This window comes from Lissotriton helveticus, chromosome 3_1 (assembly GCF_964261635.1).
Source record: "Lissotriton helveticus chromosome 3_1, aLisHel1.1, whole genome shotgun sequence".
In the NCBI taxonomy this organism is placed as follows: Eukaryota; Metazoa; Chordata; class Amphibia; order Caudata; family Salamandridae; genus Lissotriton; species Lissotriton helveticus.
In genome coordinates, this window is record NC_136061.1 from 236,129,487 (window position 1) to 236,156,151 (window position 26,665).

The 26,665-nt window shown below is 46.3% G+C and overlaps 1 protein-coding gene across 1 annotated transcript in view; it reads left to right on the plus strand.

Annotated features, from left to right (window-relative positions):
• The window catches only part of DHX33 (DEAH-box helicase 33), a 193,922-nt gene that overhangs the window by 29,358 nt on the left and 137,899 nt on the right, over positions 1-26,665 (plus strand). Inside the window, exon 2 of the mRNA XM_078679696.1 lies at positions 6,803-6,963. Within this exon, the coding sequence (XP_078535822.1) occupies positions 6,803-6,963 (161 nt within the window). The remainder of the gene's footprint in view (positions 1-6,802; positions 6,964-26,665) is intronic.

Sequence of the window (26,665 nt, forward strand, 5' to 3'; positions counted from 1 at the left end):
ATATTGTTTTGGCTAACTCTCTTGTCACTATGTGATTGCTATAAAAACCTGATAAAAGGAAACCTTTGGCGAACTGTGCTTGTACCTACTTGGTCCTTGGTCCTGTTGCTGATTATTTACGTGTCCCTGCTGGGAGGAATCACCCTAGCGCCTCGCCGGACCCGCTCCGCGGGTCCCGCAGAGCTGTCTGCTTCGTGACGCTGCTGGCTCCTGGTTAACTTTTGAGAGGAGTGTGGGGCTGGTGACTGTGTCGGCGGGGCTGCGAGCACAAGACAGGGACTCCAGTGTCCAGGAGTCCCTGCGCGCCCAACCAGCTTCACCTGGGCTGCTCTCCCCGCTGGCCACGCCCCCCGCCAACAGAGTGAAAGGCGGATCCTGACCACGGCGTTTTGGGAAACCTTTGGCGAACTGTGCTTGTACCTACTTGGTCCTTGGTCCTGTTGCTGATTATTTACGTGTCCCTGCTGGGAGGAATCACCCTAGGGCCTCGCCGGACCCGCTCCGCGGGTCCCGCAGCGCTGTCTGCTTCGTGACGCTGCTGGCTCCTGGTTAACTTTTGAGAGGAGTGCGGGGCTGGTGACTGTGTCGGCGGGGCTGCGAGCACAAGACAGGGACTCCAGTGTCCAGGAGTCCCTGCGCGCCCAACCAGCTTCACCTGGGCTGCTCTCCCCGCTGGCCACGCCCCCCGCCTATCATCCAATGAGATTGCTGAACTTGTCGTTTAAAGGAGTCTAGTTCCACCGCTTCGCGGGAGCGAGCGGGAGAAGCCCGGGACAAGGGCGGGACCGTCTGTGGCCGTCAGGGGCCGAGGGACGCCGGGCTGGGCCACCCCACTGATATTGATCCCAAACGATCATCATATCTCTTAGTGCTTTGTTGTGCCACTCAAGTGTTTATCAGTAAGTGGTGAAAAAGGGCTGATAACCTCAAGGAATGCCGGAATTCCCAAGTAGCACCGCCATGATGACACCACCGGGCGATGCCGGGCAACTAGTTGTTGGTCCCTTGGATAAATTTTTCAATCGCCCACTTCAGTTGATCGACAAAGAAATATCGCTTGCTGAGAGGCGTGCAGAGCGGAGATTATCTATCGAACTACTTAAAAATCCTGTGGATAAGCGCTCTGCACAAATCTATCCTGCACTAGTTACACCTCTCATCACTAAATCTACCTGCCGCATCCTATTTAGCTCATGATGTATCTACTAATAAGGAGAACCAGGGTAACGTGGGCGATTTGATTCCTTCTTGTGTGAGTCATACAGAGATTATAACCTGTACAGCCGAAGTACGTGCTTCATTGACCCAACCTAAATCAGGTTTTAAAAGAAAAGGCAATATTCTATCCAGGAAATGCCTTCCAGCTAAGCCACCTCATAAACTTAGAAAAGTTAACAAAAGTATGCATTCTAGTAAGGCTGCTTCCGAAGCAAGCCGTGGGAGGGAAACTATGCAAGAGGGGGTTGTTGTAACACTAGATAGTCCTGATCTTACTTCTACCATTCCTACAGACACAGGGATGGTAACGGCAGATAAACAGCCATCCCTGAGCAGTTTGCTCCCTGACTTAGAAAGGTTGTTACGGTCTATATTGCTCCCATTAGAGGTACGCATTAGTAAGCTCTCTGACCGCTTAGACCATTTTGAGCAGGCAACATTAGACAATTTCTTTTCTACCAAGGCACTGATAAAAGTTCAGGCTAGGTTGGATGGAAGCAGCAATTGCCAGAACACTATTCAAGCTCCATCACAAGTTAAGGGACAAAGGCAACAAACCAACTCTCCATTACCTGCAAAGTTTGATAGTGCGGCAGTGAAGAGACCCCTGAAGCCCCCTAACTCAGTACCACTGGGACTTGTACCAAATCCTCCCGTTACTGTAGTATCTGCCCAGACTGCGGCGCAACAACCGTCGCCTAGCATAAAAATTTCAGCCACTGTAGTAGCAGGAGGCGTTGTGGGCATTAGAAAGGGGACTGTCTTATCATCTGCCCTACCTACTGGTAATCAACCTTTAGCGAATAAATCTATACCCCGCCCTGTTTCTACTGGTCCCAGACCGTCCGTACCACCCCCGACAAAGCCACCACACAAGAAACCCCCCATGAACCTCACCCCAGATTCCTTCCCCTTTGTAGCAGTCCTAATAAATGTCCCACCACTTCCACCGGGACAGAGAGAAACCTTCCAGATGCTAAAAAACAAGGCTATGCACTGGTTAAGGGTAAACCGGCCTCTACCAGGGGAAGTTGATGGTCTTATATTGGGAGTGAGGCGAATAGATTGGATAGGCTCCACCGCCAAAAGCCTGGGGGGGACTGTATTGTGGTCAATTTTCAAGATCCAAGGGTGGTAGGATGGCTAACAAGACAGGGCTGGTGCACAAGTAAAGGAGGAATTGGTATTGTTGATCTTACCTTCTTTTACCCACGTCCCACTAGTGTTTCGACCTCTTTGCTTAACGAGCAAAATGGCCCCTCAAGTTGCTTGTGGCCAGGGATTGTTACATCAGTCCCACCCCCACAGTACTATAATCATACTATTGTCCCGTTTACTAACGCTTCGGGTGGTTGGCATGATCCAGGGAGGGGATGGTGACAATCCCCTGATCACCAGGAAAATATTAGGGGTATAACTATTAATAGAGTGGATGTAACATCTAACTCCAGAAATTCCAATTCTGTATTAAGAAACGACCAACTGCCTACTTCAGGGGAGCATGTGGCTCCAGGTGATATATGGGAAGCAGGGGTGGTGATGGTCCAAACTGAGCCTACCATTGCCTGTCCTCCTACGGGAGATGCAGACTTGGTGGGCCCTGTCGAGCCCGGTAGCATTTCGGCTGTGACGGACCCATTTGTGAGGGTTCTCAGTTGGAATGTGGCCGGCCTGGACAGGAAATTGGCCCTGCCTGACTGGAACGCTCTTGTGGAGGAATACTCCATATGCCTGTTCCAGGAAACCTGGTGCAGGGAGCCCTCTCATAAGGCGTGTTATTCATCCCACCATATACCGGCAGTTCAACTAGAGACTGGTAGGGGTCGTCCCTCGGGAGGCCTTGTTGTTTGGGTAGCCACTGCATTTGATTGTAGGATGGAGGAGCATGATACCCAGTGTCCGGACCTCCTTAATATCACATTGAAAAATCCAAAGGGTCAGGTTTTTAAAAATATTTTTAATATTTACGCCCGAGGTACGAAGGGGGGTAGAGAATCCCCCACTATAGCCCGCCTGGAGGCCCTGCTTCGATCCTCTCCATATAAGCACCGCACCTTGGTCGCGGGCGATTTCAACTGCACCTTCGAGCCTCTTGGCCCTGAAGTTCTACAGGATCAAGAGGTCGACGATAATAGGTGGGGTATACCCGCCCTAGAGCTTAGCCCAATTAAAAAATGGACAGAAGTGGTGCTCCAGGTCAATTCCATAACAATCGAGTTTGACCTGATGGCCCTTAATGGTAGGACTAGTTCTGACAAAAAAGGAGCCCACACATACAATAGGCCCGCGCATACGTCTAGAATTGATTACTTCCTTCTTGACACCCACTTATGGAGCATGGTAAAGGATATGGTTATTATACCCTCTGTAGAGAGTGACCATAATCTTCTTTCGCTCACCCTGACCCATAGGTGCCTAGACGGTATAAGTAGCAGAACTCTTTGTTCTCCCGTCCCGGACATGTCGGTAGTATCTAATTGCGGTCGATGGCTAAAGTGGGCTAAGCTGTCGCTCTCAGCGGTGAAAATATCCTCTATAACGCAGCTTCTAGCTGCAGCCCTAGAAAACCTTGACCCTTTGGGGGGTGGGTTGGTGGATGTGCCGGCCAGGTTTTGCAACCTAACTCTGGCTCTTAGCGAGCTTTTTATTGTTTCAGGCAGCACCAATGGGAAGAGACCAGGTCCCCGGGCTAGACAAGGCTGGTTTAACCGTAAGTGCAGAGAGGCAAAGACCCTGCTTGTTGACGCAGTTAAATCTAAATCTCAAATCAGGATTAGGGAGGCTAGAAGGTCATATTCACATTGCCAAAAAACCGCTAAGGAGGAATGGGAGGATAACTTTTGGCAGGATCTTTTGACTGCCAGTCGAGGGAGAGATGCCAAAGGGTTTTGGGACTTGGTGGGTAGTAGGAACCGTCCTGATGACACCTTGAGGACTTGCACTATCACCGCCAAGGCGTGGTTTGACCACTTTTTGGCTCTCTATTGTGCTATTGAAGGCACACTTAATGATCATTTTATCCTTCCCCCCCTATACTCTGGACAGAGACACGGATCTTTTCTCTGCACGCGAGGTTACGAACCTGATCAAAACTCTTATTCCACTAAAAGCAGCTGGCCCGGGTGGGCTACCAGGGGACCTTCTCCGAGCTTATCCATGTGAATGGGGGGTGTTGGTCTCTGCACTTTTAAATGCCATTATTGAGGGAGGATCTGTGCCAAAGTCCTGGAAAGGGGCAGAGGTAGTCCCAATTTTTAAAAAGGGTAGCCGGGATTTACCAGGAAATTACAGGCCAATAAGCCTTATAGACTCGACCCAGAAGGTGGCGGGAAAAGCAATTCTGGGGAAGATTCTTTCATGGGTGGATGACAACCACATATTGTCCGAGATGCAGGCTGGGTTTCGCTCAGGCACAGGAACAATCGAACAAGTCTTCAGACTCCTGTTACTATATTGGAAGGTGGTGGAGCTGGGCAAAGGCAGTCTTTATCTGGCCTTTATAGACCTGAAGACTGCCTTTGACCTAGTTCCTAGGGAGGAACTCTGGAGGGTGTTGTATGGTCTTGGGATGCCCCCTTACATCTTAAACCTCCTCATGAAACTGCATAACGCCAACTATGCCCAGGTTAGATGGGGTTTGAATGGGGAGAAGACTGATAAGATCCGGGTTGAGAGGGGTGTCCGGCAGGGCTGCGTTTTAGCTCCCACCCTATTCTCGCTCTATGTGAATGGGGTGGTAAAGCATCTGCTTGAAGAACCAGCAGACGCCCTCACCTTGGGCGGCGTTAAGATTCCAACCCTGTTGTTTGCCGACGACACCCTTCTCATTTCGAAAACCCCCCAAGGCCTCCAGAAGCTCCTGAACCGGTTTCAGGATTTTTGTGTAAACAGAGGACTTGTCATAAATGTGGACAAAACGAAGTACCTAATCATGCACCCCCCTAGGAAACTTGGCCGCCCCCCATTCTGAATTCTATCCCTCTTGAAAAAGTATCAGAATTTGATTACTTGGGAATCCGTTTGAGTGATGTTATGAACTGGTCTCCCCACATTAAAAAAATGACTCTGGGTCACAAAAGGGTGGGGGGAGCCTTGTTAAAGGAGTATAATAACTCATCTAAACACTGTGTAGCTCCGATAATCGACATATACAAGGCTAGAGCAGTATCCGCATCACTTTATGGAGCAGAGTTATGGGGTCTGGGTAATATGGAGTCTCTGTCTAAGGCCGAGAATAAATTTATTAAGGACCTAATGGCAATCCCGATGAGCACCCCGACAGTTCCGGTGCTCATGGACGCGGGCTGTAAACCAATCAAGGATCTGGCCCGCCTCCGGCCTCTCTTATTGTGGGCTCGCCTGTGGAGGGTCCCGGAACTAAAATCTTATGCAGACGGGCTGGTAGAGGTAATGCATTCGGATGGCTGGCAGAAGATTAAATGGCTTAGGGACATTAAACACCTGCTTGGGGACCTGGGATTGGGTTCCTGCTGGTCCACATACTCAGCTCCCCCGAAGGAGACTCTGAAAAAAATATATTGGGAATGGGTTTCCTCAAAGCTCATCAGCAATCAGCATCACTGCAATTCCACCGCAGCTTACCTGAGAATAAAAGATGTTGTTGCCTTTGAACCCTTTTTGGACATTATTACCCTCCCAATGGATCGGGCCCTATATATTAAATTTAGACTAGGGACCTTACCACTAGCCGATCTCCTCTCCAGATGGAACTTGAACAAGCAGGTATCACGCAACTGTGCCCTATGTACTGACAGACCCGAAACCGTGGCACACTTCCTCCTTGAATGCCCGGATTATGTGCGCCCCAGATCCCACTGGCTCAAACCACTTTGTAGAGAGATGGGTATTCGTCAGCATTCGGTGGCTTTACGTATCTTATTGACTGATACAGCTCCTCCCATTGTTTGTGCTGTTTCTAAATTCTTAAAATGGGCCTGGTTGATCCGCTTAAAAAGACTGTCTATATCGATTTAATGCCTTTTTAATTTTTAATTTTATTTATTATGTCTAATAGTCATTTTTACCTGATGTTTTTAATGTACAGTCTATGTTTTACGATGTGCTGTTTTATATATCTTTGTGTAATGCTTTTATGATATATGCATATCGAAATAAAGCTATCAACCAACCAACCAACCAAAAACCTGATAAAAGTGCAAAATGATTTTAAAAATACTCATGATTATAGAGCATATCCTACTCCACTAAGTCCCCATCAGAGTCCTCAGGGATAGCATCCTTCACCTAAAGGTTTGATCCAGTTGTCTCACTGGACATGGTTATGAACACATTGTATTATGTTCAGCATTACATCTACCAAGCTCCAAGTGTTATACCCGATAAGAAACATAGCTCTGTGTCTTTAGAAATAAAGTATGTCTAAACCAACTCAAATCTTGGCTTTGGAGAGAGCATGTTTATGACCAGACGTACCCCGAAATTGAAGTCGTCTCTGCATGGTTCAGCATCTTGTGTTTTTGATGTATCGCTATTGCTATCAACATTATGTTTCTTTTAGTTCTTCACACAGATAAGAATTTTTACCCACTTTCTTATTTTCTAGGGGAAACCGGATCAGGGAAGACCACACAAATCCCACAGTATCTCTATGAATCTGGGATTGGCCGCCAAGGCATTATAGCTGTGACTCAACCGCGTCGAGTAGCTGCCATTTCACTAGCAACGAGAGTGGCGGAGGAAAAGAAAACCGAATTGGGAAAACTGGTATGACACCTTCTAAACATGATCAAATATACTTATCTGAATCACATTCATATCAACCAGTAACGATAACTTTAAACTTTGTATGTGAACATATTTGAAGTTTACTCAACTTGTTGGTGTTTACTGTTAATACATAGCTTACATTAAAAGAAAAGTAAATGCAAGAGGATGAGTGTTGAGAAATGATTTTGTCATATAGATCAAAAATCAGAATTTACTGCTCATGAGAAATAGAGCTTGCTAACACAACCATGGCATGTATGTTGTGCTTCTGCCGTTCATAGTTACAAGGGGAAAGCAACCTGGGAGCATGCTTAAGAAGTAAGTGTTTATCCATGTACAAGCTATATGTACATTTTGTTTCTCCATTCTGCTTTTCCCAGGACACCCAAGCACTTCTTTATGCCATATTTTCTTTCTTGCAGGATTTTTTTTATCCAATTAGTCTATATTGATAATCTTCTCACTCAGTCTCTTGCCGTATCAACACACTATCTACCTTTTCTGCATCATCTGTCAGCGTGTTGAAAAGGACTTCACTGTTGTATGCTCATTTAAATGACTTCTAATTTGCCTGCATTTCTTTTTGACCAGTCATTCTGTTAGTAACTCCTTTTCTTCACAGATTCTCCACCTTTTATCTGATTTCTCTCCGCTCCACATACCACATCCACCACTACAGAACGCCTGTGTTCAACCTGACCTTTTTGATTTGCATTCTTTTGGTCCCCTTTCTAATTCAACATATATTTGGTAAACATCCAGAGTTGGATATCTTGAGCAGTTTCCCCGTTCTTTAGTGTTTTCAGAAATTGGTTGAAGTTGACTGGTGACTTATTCACGCATCTGCTTACCGTACAAATATGCATTAGTTGAGCAGCAGCTTTGCATTACGAAGCCCAGTGGTGTGAGTTCATGAAAGGGACAGGCATTCAGGGAGAGCAGTCCTAGTGTTTGTACAGTTTATGGCACAAATCCTCCAGTGCTACCCCAGTCTGTTAGAGGGACTAGCTTTGCAATAGGGAAATAGTTGCCGTGGGTGGGCCTGTGATGACTTTATTTGTGTGTCCTGGATGATTTTTGCTCAGGTAGTCTAGGATGGGATGAAGTTGTCCAAGTAAGTGGTTTGCAAAAATGTGGATGCAGTGAGCCTTTGGTTGTGGATGCGGTGGCCATCTGCACTCATTGTTTGGTGTATGCTTTCTGTTTTTCTTTCTGGAAGCATCCAGTCTAGAATGATAGATGTTCTGTTTGATGGCGAGAAGACTGACAATTTCCTTTAGTAATTTCAAGCAGAGAATGATTACAACTCTTAAGTTGCATCTAGCCTTCACCAGTAAGGTAGTTCTTTCAGCACCATCATAAATTAAGAGGCTATGTTTTCTTCACTGGGCCCGCAGTACAAGACCTCACGTATTTTGCACCTGTTAGAGGAAGAAACTTGAATGGGGATGCCAGCAGCAGCAAAGGTTGTCACTTTTCAGTCTATCCTCATCTGCCTACTTTAGGGTATGCAGGATGCAGGACAATCCAAAAGACAGAAGAGTGGCAATCTTTCTTTTGAGGCTGAAGAAGATTATCTCTGATCTACAACCAGCAGTTCTACAGGTTATAAAAGTAAAATGATTAATTACTGATTCTGTATAGAAGAAGCATAGAAGAAGAATCTACATTCACAAGTACAGATGTGTCTTACGCTGAATATCTGCTAGAGGGTTTTAGAGCTAGAGCAAAAAGATTGTGCTGAAATGGAAGGCATACATTTCCTATGCAAGTAGATGTGACCCTACACTGGATGACCCATAGCACCACACAGAGTGCTTTAGAAGAGGCCCTTTTGGATATAGGTAGCCAGTGGAGTTCAGCAAAGTGAGAGGAGAGCTCGTCAATTTCAGCAATTTAGTCTGGCCCCTGTTATAAATAACTTGGCGTGTGCCAAGCAAATATTTGAGCAGGTCCAGAAATAGAGCATTGAGATAGTGAAGACTAGAGAAAATGTCAGCTTGAATGACAAGATGAAAGCCATAAAAAACATAGATGGGGAGCGTGTTTTGTCGAGTCCTGAGGAGAAGAAAATGGGCCTTATTGATCTGGGAGACAAAAGAAAGGTGAGGTTCATACCGGACATTGAGGTCCTGGTCAGTGGAGACCAGTGTAGGCAGGTAACCTAGTTACCTATGGATCCAAAACTATCAGTACGGTGACATCGCCTCCATTAAGCGCCAACCTGATGTCATTTAAGGCTGCCACAAGGACATCTTTGTCCTGTGAGTGGGTTGGAACACTGATTGGGTATGATCTAAGACCGGCGAGTACAGGCTTGAAAGTTTAGGATTTATTAACTTTTCCAAGTAAAAAAACATAGTTTGCCACAGGGAGCAGCGAATAAGAAATACGTGTTTTCATACAACAAGCATCACTCGGACTTTCCCAGCCTCCATCTTAAAAGGAAGTAGTGAACTAACTGCATTTCCCAGCAATCATCTGTGCAGAAAGTGACTACACTGACATCTTGTATGACGATTTTCAAAGAAGATGCCAGGCTAGTGAATTTAACTTTCCAGCATATCTCAACAAGAAGCCATCTCCAGATGTCCCAGCATCCATCACTTCCAGAAGTGTCATCACTGCATTTCTCAGAATCCATTACTACAGGAACATATACTGCTGCATTTCCCAGCATCCATCTCTGCAGGAGCTCACATTTTTAAATATTTTTATTACGCTGTGAACAGAAAACAAATTAGGCAACTTATGACACCAATATAGCACACAGATCAAACATCAGTGAGTACTATATTTTGGACTTATGGATGACCGTGTGATAATCTGAGCAATTAATCGAGATCCCTGTAGTCCCTCTATAGGCTAATTTCTTTTCTAATTTTCCAGGGCATCCCCTGCCTTAATATGTTGCAGGTTCTGCCGGAATGCACCAATTCATCCTCTCCTGCAATTGTGATAGTGTGGCTATGTATGTAGTCCCCCTCCCCCCCAATTACGAGCAATGTCTCATCGGGCTATAACAAGGGCTACGTTAAAGAACAATAGTGGATGTATGCGCATAGTTAGGTGCCCCCTTTCCCAAGCCTCTAAGGTGCTGTGGAAAGGCACCTCCCCACTTGTGTCCAAAATGGTTGGATGAGTGGACAGTCCCAGATAGTGTGTACCAAGGTTCTGCAATAGGTGCAGCCTTGCAGACACCTGTCATTGTCATCCCTACCAATTTGTGGCAATCTAATTCTGGTGAGGAATGTAGGATGAAGGATTTTCAACTGTACCAACCAGTAGCCAGCTTTGATGGCCACATCCCAGAGGTGTTGACACGCCTCCCCCAAACTTCATCTATCAGGACCTCCAGGTCCACCTCCCATCGCCCATCAAGCACATTCAGAAAAAGCTGGCAGCTGGCCACCAGTGTCCTTTATGCTGGGGAAATAGTGTGGCTCTTCTGAGGGGCCGATGGTAGCCGAAACGCCAGCGACGCTTCGTCTGGGATTTCAAGTATTGGAAGTGATGAGATGTCGCAAGCTCATATTAAGACTGTGTATCAGAGAAGCAAAGCATGCCTTGTGCCCCCAAATATCTCGCCTTTTTAGGTTTCGCTGGAGGGCGGAGCTCTTAGCTCCGCCTCCAGAGAAATCTCTTGATTTTAGTAAGGACTCTGGAATACGCCCCCCTGTCCCATTGGCTAGCTCCATAAATGGAGGCTAGCCATTGGAACAGAGATCTGTCCGTCAAGGCCGGACCAGATTCGGGGGCGTTCCCGAGATTTTTTCCCTGGGCGTTCCCAGGTGAGTGCTCTGCCTTTTGATTACCCTTTCCCGCCCCCTCCCGTTGTCTGTGCGCCGTTCCCGCCCCTGTAAACATGCCCCCAATCTGAAAAATTCAGGAGTTGCTGGCCGCCATTTTTTTTGGGTCCCACGACGGAAGATTAGTCACCCGGCTCACGGCAGACAATGGAGTTGCTCGGCCTGCCCTGCTCCCTCCACCCCGCCTCCCTCTCCTCACACTGGCTCTCCTAACCCGGGCTGCTGCAGGCACCCCCATGAGTCCCGCAGCGTGTGAGCACAGCCGCGGTGCGAGCCGCGTTTCCAGCGAGGCTCGCACCGCTCTTTGTCCCCTGGGCGCCCCTGGTACTCTCCGTAGCCTGCGCTCCCTCCTGACGTCCACACCGGACCCAGAGACCAGACCGCTGTCCGTTCCCGCCCCCCCCCCCCCCGTGCTTCATGTTTTTCGAGCGCACCTGGCCGTGGGCGGGGTTGCCGAAATGCCCGCTCTGTGCTGGGCCTCCGTTGTTCCTCAGGTGAGTGCTTGTTTTCTGATGCTGTGCGCACTGACAAAAAAGGAAAGGCGTAAAGGCCCAGCTGCTCTTGTACACCAAGTTTCTGAATTATACCTCTCTAACCCTCCCTATGTTCTACAACCCCTCTACCTGGTGCGTATCACAGTGCTGCTTACATATCATCTGTATATCTCCTCCATCTATTTCACTTCTCCCTCAAATCACCTCTCGGCCCTCTCCCCATCTCACTACTCTACCACATCTCGGTACCTCAACTTAACCTAACACTCATTTCTGACCTTTGATTCTCACTGTTCGCATCCTCACTTCTCCACCTCCTCTTTCCATTTCCACATCTGTTCCTGGTACTTTATCGCTCACATTACTTTATCCATTTCTTGCTATGTTTGCCATTAACTTTTGTCTCGCTTCTTTGCATCTCAATCGGTTTCAACCCACCGTCTCTAACCCATTACTTTTTCGACTTCTCTCTGCCTCTCTATCAAGCTTGCTGGTTACTCTACCTCACCTTTCACCTCCTTGTTCTTCCCTTTACCTTACTTTCTGCCTTACTGAGAGCTGCCTGTACACCGCTACTTTGTGTCTGTGCAAGCCCCTCACCAACCTCTGCTTTCCGCCTTCACTCACCAAGTTAGGGGTTGCCCAACACCATTGGAGAGTGAAAACTGTGGGTCTTCTAATATCTGAACGTCTTTCTTTACCACTTCTCATTTCGTCCCTATCTACTGCATCCGCCTATTCTTAGCTCATTGTCACCTGTCTTCCCCATCTGTCTCCCAAACCACTCCCTCTATACTATTCCATCTGCCTTATACTAAAACCAAACCTCCCTCTCTCTCTACCTTTCCGTATCTTTCTTTTTAGCTATATCATGTTTCTCTGTTTAGCTTATGTCACTCCCTACCTCATCTACCTCTCTCTTATCAATCTTTTTACTGCTCTGTATTTCGGCTGTTTTCTGCCCCCTCCCATTTCTCTCACTCAACAGTCACGTCTAGCCACAGAAATATAGACAGAAAGGAAGAGAGGAGGGACAAGATAAGGAGAGAGAATTAAGTAGATGTTCAGGTCACAACAGACGAAATGGTGAAAATTGTAAGAGCAATGCTTTGATTCACTGTTGCAGTGGGCATGTTAGTTGTGATCGGTGCTTTATTTATACAAAGTAAGCAATGAAACTGCAATTTCAAGGGCTGTGCGCATGTCTTTTTATATTTTGCACGAGTCCACTAATCAACCACTGCAATAAAATGACCCTTCGTGTATTTCATATAATAGAGAAGAGTTAAGGTCAACAAGGGGACCCAAGTGAATCAGCATAGGACCTCGGGGAGCATACTTTACAGAACAACGGTCCCATGCATACAGAATATATGAGAGACAATAAATATAGACAAAATCGATTCTATATTTGGAGCGACATGTCCAGCCGGACAGAGGTCTTCAATTATTTGAATAATTGAAGACCTCTGTCCGGCTGGACATGTCGCTCCAAATATAGAATCGATTTCGTCTATATTTATTGGCTATCATATATTCTGTATGCATGGGACCGTTGTTGTTCAGTAAAATTTCGTATAATAGAAGCAAAAGCTGGTTAGACTCTGAATTTAACTTAAAATGTTGTGAGACAACATTTCTATTCAAACACAAAATGGCTTTTATCACTGCTTGCTAAAGCATTCTTTTAGTCCTCTTTTGCTGGAGGACTCCAAGTAGCATTGGCTTTTAAATATTTTTTTCCTGCACCTATTAATGAAAGTCTAGCAAACCTTTCAGTATTGTTTGACAACACTGGGGCGTGAATTTGCAGAAAATGCTTTTAAAGTTGTTCTCGAAAGGGCCCCGCAAAATACGTTTTTGCCTTGGAGACACAGAAATCTGTAAGTTGGCACTGATTTTAAGGTCCTGCCTTTGGGACGTTCAGCCTATATTCCTTACTCCAAAGCTCTCAGAATCCCATCCATTGCTTGTGACGATTTGAGCTCGGCCCCTTCTGAGTATTTGGGAAGGCACACCTTTGCATGTCACAAGCTGTTTCATTTCCTGTAGCCCTCCAATTGAAACTGAAACGTTTTAAAAGCTGGAGAGTCGATCATACTCGTAGAATTTACCTGCGCTTTGTTTGTCATGCTGCTGGCCAAAATCGCTTTAGAGCCTTTCATCTTTTAGGGAGAAGTCTGCATTTGTGGTCGAGAATGCATCTGCTTGTCTGCGCTGCTGTCGGTTGTGAAGGTGTGGGAAACTCCAAAACCAATTTTTATCCTCACAGGTTTGCCATAAGGTTTCGTTTTCAGTTTGCAAAAAGGTATTTTTTCTATTTCGTTTTATTTGTTTAATTCAACGTGACTGTCTCATTGTTCTTCTTGGTATTGTTTCAGGCGTGTCTCTTTTAGTAATGTATGCATTTCCCTTGCCTCTGATTTCTCGAAGTGGTGGTTGGAATATTGAAAACACTGGTGAACTTCAAATGGTATCAAACTAGGACCATTCATTATATGCCACTATTCATGTATAATACTGTATTGTTCGTTTTGGTATACAAGTAGTCGTACATGCGTGCAACATTGGTCTCCCAAAGCGATACCTACTTTTTTCATGGGAGGGAAGTGTACACTCCTGTAGCCCATGTTGTGTCTTTGCGTTATGTTTTCGTTAAGCTTGTTCAAAGCCTTTGCACAAGCCACAGCTATTAATTGTCAGTGCTTCCAAATGATGGGTAATTTATGGTTCTAGCCTCCAGATATTGGGTATGACATCTGAGTGTGATTTGTGACACATTATTGCACAGTATAGGTGTAGATGGCTTTTTATGTAGTGTACCAGAAAGAGGTACACTATGTTGAACCCTTATTGGTTTACAGGTCTTAAATTAATAATCCTAGATGCTCTTTTGTGGTAGTGTGGACGAGCAGTTTAGGCTCATCTGAGGATAGTGTTAAGCTTTTGTTGTATTCAATGAGGTAATAAATGAGACACTCAAGAAGAAACTTGACACCAATTTAGAATATCCGTAATAAAGAGAGAGGAGGCCCCACAAACCCAAGGGACCAGGGCACTACTACTAGTGGTAAAAAAGTATCAATCCCTTAGGGAAATTCAGTTCACATTAACCCATACGCACCACACTTTAATTTTATCACTCCGCTTCAAAAGAGAAGACACCTCAACTGTAATACCACGACCACATTCTTTATTAAAAAAAAAATATATATATAGTACAGATAAAAACACAGTGCCTGGTCAAAGTACCGCTTAGTTATTTATTTATTTTTTTTACACCATATCAAGTTTCTAATACATATTAAAAAACATTACATTGTGTCACAAGTACATTTGATAATAAACAAGCATTTACAATGCAACGGTTTCGCCTTTGGAAAAGTTAGAGCTATTGGCAATGTAAATGACAATGCCATTTATTTATCTGTTTTCAAAACCAACACATAAATACAAATTTTGTCATTTACAATGCCAATAGCTCAAACTTTTCCAAAGGCGAAACCGTTGCATTGTAAATGCTTGTTTATATCCCAGTCATGTCCCACGGGTGCTTACAGTCCAATCCCCTGCAAGGCTTTCAGAAGGGCAGAGTTCCATAGTGGGGTCTCTAACATGAGCCTTCCCTGCGTTTCCATTTTTTGAGGGGCAGGGGATTTGTTCCGTATTTTTATCACTTAGTCCGCCTGGGAAAGGTGTCGAAGTGGCCTGTGTTTCTCACAGAGCTTCCGCAAGTATCCTCGAGGGCCCAGAAGTCTTCTGTCTGCTTTAGAGAGGGATCCTCCTGAGGGGCACATGCAAAGTCACTGAAAAATAGTAGTTGTGCGGCTCAGTAGTACAGACAAAGGTCTAGGTTATTCATTGTATTGGTCTCTGGTAAGGGCCTGCAATGCGGGGATTCCTGCATCTCATTGCAGGCCCTGACCTTGCGGGGGTTCCTGCATCTCATTGCAGGCCCTGACCATGGTCCCATACTATGCAATCCTTTAGATGGGATCTAGTCACTGCTTCCGCGGATTTAAAAAAAAAACTCCCTTAGGACTTAGAAAAGTGTATTGTGAAGTAAAGAGAGATGGGAGAGTGTTCTCCAATGTCCTGTGTCCCTTCTATATCCGCCCAGGACTCAGCTTAGATTGTGCCTCAGGAACTCTCCAGGCGTCGCCCGTAACCTGGACCTCCAATTATCGAATGCCCTTCAGGTACCACTGCAGCCAGTACTCCCAAGCCTCCGGAGGAGTCTAAGTAAACATGACCAATTTCTGTTAGCTGTTGCATACCCCTGAGTATTTACCGTATGTATTAAGAATTTCAAGAGTTCTGGAGACGTAATTTAGGAGGTCGGCTAAGTACAATAATAACATCGTCCACATTGAGGTAGATTGTCCATCTTATTCCCTGGATTTCATTCCCAATAAATCAGGGGCTCTAGGGTGTGGGGGGGAAAGCAGGCATCCCTGCCTTGTCCCACGTCTTAGGTCAAATCCGCTAGAGAGCACCCCATTCGCACATACCCCGGCCATCAGCATCCTATATAGCAGACATACCCAGGATACAAACTCTCTTCCAAATCCCCTCTTGTCTTGGACCGCCCATAGGAAGTCCCATTCAACTGATTCTAAGTCCTTCCGAACGTCAAGGGCCGATAACACGCCTGGTTCTTTTACGGCGCGCCTGCAGATGAGACAGCCGAAAGTCACTTCATGTTATGACTGGTGGATCTCTCACTAATTTATCAATCACTTGCATCAGCCTGTTAGCTAGGACCTTCACTAGTATTTTAACTTCTTCATTGAGTAGTGTAATAGGCTGTCTTGCTTCGCAGTCCCAGATAATAGAGAGTACCACTCTCCCACACAGAGGCTCAAATACGACAAAGCAATAAACAGAACACCACCTGGAAAGGAATTTCACTTTATAAAATGAAGCACATCAAAGACTGTTATCAGAAAAAGGCTTGGTTTTATTTATGCGATGCTCACTAACAGAAAGGCTTTCCCAGGCGTCAAATCTGGGAAAGCCCATCTTATCCCACTCCACACTGGGGGATTTACAGCTGGGCTTAAGAGCCTCAACAAACCGGGGTTCTGCCGAAATAGATGCGTCCGTCCCCATTCGTATTCCAAGACCAGTTTCTAAGTCGACAAACCCCAGCTTTATAATCTCAAAACACACTAGAAGGTTCTGAGAGGCGTTCTGCTGTGCCAAGGAAACTTACTGGAGTTGGCCACTTTCCATGCAAGCATTCCAAAGGCAAAGGAGTTCTCACGTTCCTTCTGGATTCTCACATGTTCCAGCTTTTATCTAAACGAAGCTTATGAAAGTCTCCGGCAGTACATTCATCAATCTCCAAAGCACAGAAAACAAAGCAACCTTGAACGTGAATAACCTAAACAACTTGAATAATCTGGGGACCTGCCTGTGCGTGCAGAAAGCTTAAGCAAAACAGAGTCAGAATTCAAGATGACATGAGGGCACGTCAAAGCCAATAGTAAGAACTTCATAATACTTCCCAGTGTACAACACAATACACATTTGTGCACCACTGCCTAAAGCATTGCATACTTCATCTCCCAATGTAACAACATAATGCACATTTGAGCACCACTGTTCACAACACTGCACTTTGAGACCAAGAGGTACATTCCACACCTCTCTCTCTCTTCTTCTCTCTTTTCCTCCCTTTTCTTCTCTCTTCTCTCTTCTTCATCTCTCTTCATCTCTCTTCATCTCTCTTCATCTCTCTTCATCTCTCTTCATCTCTCTTCATCTCTCTTCATCTCTCTTCATCTCTCTTCATCTCTCTTCATCTCTCTTCATCTCTCTTCATCTCTCTTCATCTCTCTTCATCTCTCTTCATCTCTCTTCTTTCCTCTTCTTCTCTTCCCCCCCTTTTTCTACTCTTTGACAGCTCTTCTCTCTTCTTCTCTCTTCTTCTCTCTTCATCTCTCTTCATCTCTCTCCATCTCTCTCCATCTCTCTCCATCTCTCTCCATCTCTCTCCATCTCTCTCCATCTCTCTCCATCTCTCTCCATCTCTCTCCATCTCTCTCCATCTCTCTCCATCTCTCTCCATCTCTCTCCATCTCTCTCCATCTCTCTCCTTCTCTCCTTCTCTCTCCTTCTCTCTCCATCTCTCTCCATCTCTCTCCATCTCTCTCCATCTCTCTCCATCTCTCTCCATCTCTCTCCATCTCTCTCCATCTCTCTCCATCTCTCTCCATCTCTCTCCATCTCTCTCCATCTCTCTCCATCTCTCTCCATCTCTCTCCATCTCTCTCCATCTCTCTCCATCTCTCTCCATCTCTCTCCATCTCTCTCCATCTCTCTCCATCTCTCTCCATCTCTCTCCATCTCTCTTCATCTCTCTCCATCTCTCTCCATCTCTCTCCATCTCTCTTCATCTCTCTTCATCTCTCTTCATCTCTCTTCTTTTCTCTTCTTCTCTTCCCCCCCCCCCCTTTTTCTACTCTTTGACAGCTCCCCCTCTGCTAAAACTACAAAGAGATACAAAAGAAATCTTTAAGGCAAGGAAGGCACATGCAGGAAAAATGATGTAAACACCAAACGTCAATTAAAATAATGGTAGTCAAAGGTCATCACGTGGTTTCAAACCATAGGAGTGTCACTAGCACTACATAGCCCTATAGAAATCACACTGCTTTGGGGGCCTCCCTTTCTTTTGTATCAGCACAGTGGTTCTCGGGTCCTAGATCAGATACAGCGTATCTAATCTGCCACAAGGTGGTTCGCACATCTGTAAAGTCCTCCCAAGTGGTTTTGTCCGAGGACACAGACCCTGCATATTCTTTGAAGTAAAGCTCTGTGACGGACATTCGGAACCTTCTAGTGTTCCAGTCTCTCGGTTCCAAAGGGTCTAGCCTCCAGTTTTTTCGCCCCCCGCCCCTGGATCACTCCCCCAGTCTGATGTATATTGGGGAGTGATCCAAAATGCCCCTGGGTAGATAGCTGTGTCATCAGATCTCCCTCCCTTAATCTGGGGGTACCAGAATATTGTCTAACCTAGACATAGAGCCCACTGTCCCAGCGGAGAATGAGTAGAGGCCATCAGTAGGCTAGACTCCCGCCAGAAGTCCAGCATTCCCATAGCCAATAGCAGAGTATTCCTTGTACAATAACTCTGGTCCCACGTGATTCCCCATCCATTATATGGTTTAAGACCCACTACCCCACCAACATTATATGCTTTAAGACCCACTACCCCCACCGACCCCCCCCCTCCCTCCACCCAACCCCATTGCCACAATGCCATGCTCATCTGTGTGATCTACAGTAGCCAGTCCCTGGCCGTTCGGAGCATGTCTAAAAGTAAGTAGAAAATACCAGGAGGCCATTGCTAGTTCTCCATTCAATTTTCCCAGGATCGCCGAGTAGCAGCCCCCCCTCACACGCCCGTTTTGGTCGAGGATTTCCAAACCAGTATGGGAAGGGACGTCTTGACTAGTATATACATGGCCCAGGAGCCCATGAAGAATCCTGAACGGTGTAGCAGCCCCTCGCCAGGAATACACAGCTGTTACCTACTAAGTGGGTCTACTGTAGGTAGATTATGTCCGGCTTCGGTCTTGCCAAAAAGCACAATACCACCCCTCTCTTAAGGTCACTCCACCATCCCGTTTACATTCCAAGAGAGCAGCATAAGGCCTAGTTTTTGCCCCTCAGCTGCCATTTCTCCCTGTAGTTTCAGGTGTCAGAAAGTAAGGACCGCTCTTGTGTCAACAGTCATCTCTCTGTTTGGGATGGTGAGGGACAAAGGAGTTCCCTTGCTGCCTACCCTGGCCAGGCACCAAATGCCCAGCCAGTCCATGGCCTCCTCTGGTGAAGCCCAGAACTAGGCTTTGCCCCATCTATTATCCACTTTTGCAGGGTATAACATAGAGTATTGCAGGTTGAGTTTTCTCAGTTCCTGTTTTACCTTATTGAAAGACAGTCATCGTTCCTCAACCTCCTGCTTAAAGTGAGGGAACACCATGCCCTTAGGTTTTCGAAGAGGAGCAGGTCCTGCTGCTGGGCCGGTTGTAGTACGGGGTCTCTGTTTTTAGAGTTGAGAAATATTGCTATTATTGGTCTCGGTCAGGTACTAGGTCTAGGCTGGATCCCGGATACTCTGTGGGGCTGCTCTGCCAGGAATATAGGTGAGAACTCTTTGGTGCTCACCCTGGTGGATAGTAAGTCTTCAGTGAATTTCCCAACATCTGTTCCCTCTGCTTTTTCTTGTATCTCCATGAAGCAGACGTTATTGCGGCAGAATCTACACTCCGTGACCTCGGCCCTGGCGTGAAGTTGTCTGGTGACTTCCTTTATTTGGCCAACCTCTGCTGTCTGGGTTTTGATGGGCCCGAGTGGCGCTTCAGGGTGGCCTCTGCTACAGTCACACTCTCTGAGATCTTCCCCCATGTCCACCCTGATCAAAGTGAGAGTGGGGCACCGATACTCCCCCGCTGTGCCACCTGTGTCTGTTGGGCGGTTCTTTAGTTAGCGCTCCTGTATGCATACTTCTCCAGCATATCCACCTGCGGCCATGGGTGGTGGGTCGTTAAATGGAATGTCTGTTAGCGGCACCAGTCCTCACTGATGACCGTCTCTGTAGAGATAGAGGGTGGTTGGGAGTGGGGAAAGTGCTATTTGAGCAGTCCACGTCAAGCCAGTGGAAGTCCCAATGAGTTATTGGCGGCTCGGAAAGTCCGGCCGCCATCTTGTGCATTCTGCTCCATGGAGGATCGGATGATTGCAGCAGTTCAAGTCTATCCCGTGGGCCGCATGTCTCACCAGTCTCCTTTCCTCACCTTCCACAGCCGGTTGCTGTGTTTGGCCGGTCACCGGAACATTGGATGGTTACAACTGCAGCTCATACGGAGCAGGAGCATTCTCGGCAGGCATCATGTTGTATCGGCGTCCTGGCCATGCCCATCCAGAATCTGACATCATTGGTTTCCATCTGTAATTTCCAGTTTCCTTCCCTAATTTAGTCCACACTTTAGGGCCTCTCGCTGCCTGAGCCTCTCCAGCTAATGGCAGACACAGGCAAGGGCCTCAACCTGCTTCGATCTAGGTTATGAAGTCTTGCTCCAGATAAACCAACTTTATCTCTTGCTTCACAATTCACACCATTACAGCTCTCGCAGCCAAACCACTCAAGCACATTCACTGTGTTTGAACACTGACGAGTCTAACCTCATCCACATACCTTTCGCTAAATCAAAGACCCCTGCCACAACACACTCCATTGATAATCAGTTCATTAGGTCACACTGTAGACCTACGTACTCAAAACAATGCCAACATTATCACCCAACTAAACCTAGATAGTCTTCATCACTGAAACCTCATTCACACTGTTCTCCGCGCGTACAATGCAGAATTCCTCATCCCTGATGGCTTTCACATCTAACACGTAGACCGCACACTCAAAACAGGAGGTGGACTTAGTCATACACAGGACATTGTTGTCCTCCACTCTTTTTCTGAATGTATTTTATTGAATGTTGCATATATTGGATAGGCTCAAGAGGCATTTCCAGAAGGGAGACGAGTTGCAAGGCAACCAGTAAACAAAAACAAATAAAAAAGTTACAGGGGAGAATGGCAAAACTACACAGCAGGTAAATCACAATATTGGTAATGCAGTGGGTGGGTCACGGACCGTGGTGCAGGAAGGGAAAGGGTCTCAAGAATAACGACAGACAGAGCGATGACATGTAGCCCACATGGTTGTCCGACATTCAGCAGTTAATTATGACAAAGCTAGAATCCTAGGCAGTTGGACATGCAGGTGCATAGTATAACAGTAGTAAGGCACGTTGCCTGCTGCATGGGAAACTACGTAAGGAGTTGAGAACTAGATGGGGAACCACTGTCAGTAGTGGCGATTTATGCCCCCAATAACAACCAATCACAGTTTCTTGATGGCCTCTCCCCACATTGGTGCAGATCCTATCTGCCCATTGTATATGGGGTGGAGATTTCAATTGTGTGCACAACATTGGACTTGATAAGTCAACAACCCCATTACAGGTCACCGGGGGCCAGGCAATCTCATGCCATTTTGCCTCTTGGATCAGGGACAACCCACTCTGACATGTGGCGTAGGATGCATCCAGACAGTTAAGAATTCTCATACTACTCTCCTCTGCATCATCTGCACACCCTCATCGACCTGTTGTTTTTGTAATGAAGCTATGGCCCGCTGTGTCATGAACACAGAATATTTACGGTAGAAGCCATCAAGCCATGGGGTAGACGCTCTCGGACCATAAGCCTCCTAAGATGATAGTGCTCCATTGCTCTTGAGCTAGATTCGATCTCTTCATATACCAACACTTGCTGAGTTTGTAAGTGATGTGACATACGGCTTTAGTAGAGTGGAGTGCAGTGCAGATACGGTTACGGAAATGGAGGCTATTGACCATCCAAGTTTTTGTTGTAAATGGGGAGCTCAGAATTCTTTTTAACCCTGAGGGGGTAATCGTTTTCACACAAAAGGTGTTTTGGCATTCTCTGATAAGTGCTGAATTGCTGTTCCTAAGTGGTACGGAAAACTGGGATGTGGAAGAAGGTAAAAACCTAAAAAAGTTATTTATGCTCCCCCGGTCAGCAATGGTTCAGGCAGTAAGATTGGAACTAGGCCTGACTTCATGGGGTACGCAAGTTGGTATGGCTCTCTTGCGATTTTGGCAACGACTAGAAATAGGCGCAATTACCAAAATTTCACAATGGTGCAAAAATGAAAATCAGGATAGTGAACTAAAGTGGGCAAGAGAGATCAGGGGGAAATTAACAAAGTTATGTAAGAAGATGAGCGTTAATGTAGGCCCTATTGGGGGGGCGTGGTTTGGACGCCGAGGAGAGATGGCGGCTCCGTAATGCTCTCTGCCCGTGCTTAGCTTTTACAACGGTCTAGGAGCAAGTGTTTTCACCCCAATACCGCCGCAAAACGAAGATTCGGCAACCGGAGTGACAGAGGAATAGAAAGAGAGCATGCCCGAGGAAATCTGAGCCAGGGAAGTGGAGTTTTGGCTGTTTAAAGATTCCGCCCGGCAGCTGAAGCGAATCGGGGCAGACGGAGGACCGCATGGTCACACAGGTCGTCGGCGGACGCTATGTAAATCCCGAACTCGGCACCCGGACAGATCACTGAGGGCTCCGGTGGAGGACCGGGTCTGGAATGGCTCCGCGAAGGGAAGCGTGAGTACTGCACCCGCTTTGGGGATAGAACTTGTGAAGTGAAGTAAGCGCTGCTAGCGCTTACACAAGATGGCGGCCTCATTCATTTGTGTGACGGCGCATCGCTCTTTACCGTAAGGAGACCGGCTCAGGCGCTATCGTCACCAGCGCGCATTAGGAAAGGAAGATAAGCAGACAACCGACCCATTGGACTGGCAGGGACTAAGGACTGTGGGTTTTTTGGCAAATTTTGGCGGATTCTGGAATTTAAAATCATGATGGGTCTCAAGGTGAGACAGGAATATGCCCTCAAATACCGATAGGACACTGTTGAAATAATTGTGACCGCAGGAGCCTGTACAATACAGGACCCATGTGCTGGATGAATGTCTTGGAGATGAAGTATTGAAGTTCTTGGTCTGCGAAGGTGCCCTGTACTGTTTCATGTGTCTGCAAAGGGAAAGACTGTGTATGCCTGAACCTAAGTTCTGGGGCTAACACCTGTCACGCAGTTAACCCTCCTAGGCCTCCTTTGAAGGTTTAAGCAGCATCTGATCTCCCAATTATCTCTACCAATACAAAAGTTATATGCACGTGGTGACTTCTGAAATGGCGTCGCAGCTTTCCAGACTCATCTGAAATGCGCGTACCACCACATGGTGTCTGAACAAGGGCAGGAAGCAAACGGATAGAACAACTGTCTTATCGGAACCTAGGTGGCCCCGGCTGGCTGCTGTGCGGCTACTGGTGCCAGGCTAGGAAAAGGTACTGAAACACCAGCACCTAAGCGAACTCCATAAGGACTTCCACACCGCTTAAGAAGTCTGCGCCATAACCAGCCATGGCAGAGAATAAAGAGCTAATGAAAAGCTTGAAGAGGCTCAAATATGACCAATCGAATCCGAATTCGCCCAACAAAGGGGGGAAGAGCAACCCTGACCCGATCGACCTGATACTTAGTAGACTGGATGAAGTAAGGGATCTGGCGAAGGCTACCAAAGAAGAAGTGGCCGCAATCAGACAGGATAACCGCGACACCAATGCAAAACTGCTGGAGGCGGAGTCAAGAATCAGCAAACTCGAGGATATGGAGGTCAAGTCGTGTGATGCCATCAAGCGTCTGTGCATAGCTGCGGATCAAACGACTCGTAAACTCGCGGAATTGGAAGACAGGAACAGAAGGGGGAACCTACGTATTTTTGGGGTTCCGGAAGGTTCGGAAGATCATCATGGGAACTGCGTGGCCTTCTTAGAGTCCTGGTTCACCCAAGCTACTAACTTGACCTTCCACCATCCGTTGGAATTCGACAGGGCGCACAGAGTGCCGGGCAGGATCAATAAGAATCAAAAAGGCCCTAGAGCTATCGTGTGCAAGCCGTTACGCTACCAACACGTTGAACAAATTCTTGATTTCATGCGAAAAAATAACCACATCCTGTGGAAGTCTGCTAAAATTTACATCTCGCAGGATTTTAGTAAAGAGACGGTAGATGTAAGAAAAGCGTTCTTGGCACTTCGTCCACTGTTGAAGAAAAGGGCTTTCAGTATGGTTTTATGGGCCCTGCCAAGTACCGTGTGATTATCCAAGGCTCTCCACACATCTTTTCGGATCCCCTGAAATTGAAGCGAATGCTAGATGGCCCTGAAGACCTGGAGATGGAAACGAGCAAACCTGAAGATTCAGGAGAACAGGCTTCGGCCTCAGGCTATAAGTGACCGATCCATGCTGGCGCTTTCTCAGCAGCTTTTACATGTGTCCCCTTCCCTGGGTTGGAGGGGCATTGATCTCTGCTTCAAGCCCTCATGCATCTGAGTGGTTTTGCTTCAATGTCTGCAATCGTTAATATGTTATAGATAATGTATATGTCTTTATTATTGCCTACTAGCGTCACGAATGTTAGGTAGTGTACACCTGACTACAAGTTAGTATGCTTACCAGTTCTACTTGGAAGGGCTACGATAGTTAATGTTGTTATTGGTGTCTTCATAAATCTGCCCTGTGCTCAGCAGATACCCTGCTACTCTTGCTTCTTGTTCACTCCTTGCTCAGGGGGCTTCTATATGTCGGTTCCGCTAATGTGCTTTCCCAAGGTTGCCTTAGTTATCAGTAGACAACTGATCTAGTGTAAGAATTTACTTGTTCCAAACTTACCTGAAATGTATATGCACGGGGAGGTTACGCAGTAGTCTCTCTTCAGTCACCATGCCTACTACATACAGGTGGGGTGGGGTGGGTGGTGGGTTGAAGGGGTTAGGGGTTGGGATGTGTGTTCTGTATTTTTTGCTTTTTCTTCTTTGTGCTTGCATGTTCATCATTGCTTTGCTGCTTGGTGGTGAGGAAGGTTGGAGGCTCTACTGTCATGTCTCCGTACACACGGGGCTTTTCGCTCTTTTTGAAATATCGATACCATGTGAGATGTGTATTAGTACCATGAGGAGGGGACCTTTTGATGTCACTTAGCACAATTAATACTCCGTTGGGGGTATGTAATGTAGACAAAATGAAGATTTTATCCTTTAATGTTAAAGGGCTGAATCAACCTGTTAAGAGACAAAAGGTTTTAGATTATGTACGGAGGTTGAAAGGTGACATTGTTTTACTTCAGGAGACCAAACTGGAATCTAAACAATTCCACCACCTGAGAAATAAGTTCTTTAACGAGGTTGTGGGGGCAGAGGCTGTAAACAAAAAGAGTGGAGTCTTGATACTTGTGGCTAGGAAAGCTAAGGTGGAGATTCTGTCCTTCGAAGCAAGTGAAGATGGGAGATGGGTCACAGCCAAACTGAGTAAGGATAATACAGAATTCTATGTCACGAACGTATATGCACCTAATACTAGCGACCTTAAATTTTGGGAGACCCTGAATAAACATATTGAAAATATCCCGGATGATGCTGTCCACGTACTGGCCGGGGACTTCAACCTCCCAATGGATGTAATATTGGACAGAGATTCACACTGTCCCTTCAAAACAAACAAATCACACAAAGCTTTCCTTAATTTGTGTCAACGCTTTCACTTAGTAGATGCGTGGAGGCTTCAAAATCCCACAGGGAGAGATTACACTTTTCACTCTGCACCACATGATTCATACTCTAGAATAGATTACATCCTCATTACGCAAAACGGAGTTCCCAGAATTGAATCCACTACCATAGAGCCGCGAGTGATATCTGACCATTCGTGCATCTCCTTATCCATAGCTAATGCTAAAACCTCCTCTCGCCAAACGTCTTGGCGCCTAAATGATGAAGTTTTAAACAATGACCAACATAGGGCCACAATACAAGCTGCGATCTCCTCTTATCTGCAGGACAACAGGATGGGGGACACATCTGACCTCACTAGATGGGAGGCACTGAAAAGTACTATAAGGGGGGTGTGTATTAAGATCAGGTCAGCGATGAACAAAAATTATAATGAGGAACTGGAGTCCTTAGAGAGTGAAATTGCAAACCTAGAGAGTAAACATCTGAAGGATAGGGACGAGATGTCTTTTCATGCCTTGGCAAATAAAAAATACGAATACAATAAGCTGGTCAGCGAGAGGGCGGGAGTTTGGCTGGATAGAACAAAGAGATTTAAGATTTGTGAATCTAACAAAGCTGGCAAGAGTCTAGCCTCGTACTTGAAGTTTAAAGTCCAGAAGAATTCGATCAATGTCATTAAAGACACCTTAGGTTCCTTACACTCGGACCCTGACAAAATAACGGAGGTGTTTAAAGATTTTTATGAAGATCTTTATGCAAAGAACGAAATGGTAGAGGAGGACAAGATTAAGAGTTACTTAGATAACTGTGAACTTCCACGACTCTCTGCTGAAGACCAAGTAAGTCTTAATGGCCCGGTTAGTGCTCTAGAAATAGGCAATGCAATTAAAAATCTGAAAGTGGGGAAGGCACCAGGCCCGGATGGCTTCACGGCTAAATTTTATAAAACCTTCCCCTCCCTACTGGTAGAGCCCCTTCTACATCTATTCCATGAAATAAGTAGATCAGGTGAGGTCAGAGGCACACTGGCAGAAGCGATTATTGCTGTACTCCCCAAAGATGGGAAAGACCCGTCCCTCCCAAAAAATTATAGGCCAATTTCACTGATTAATATAGACTGTAAAATCCTGGCTATGATACTGTCCGCCCGCCTCCAGAAGGTCCTCCCCCAGCTAATCCATCCCTCTCAAGCAGGCTTCCTTAAAAATAGGTTGTCCAGTGACA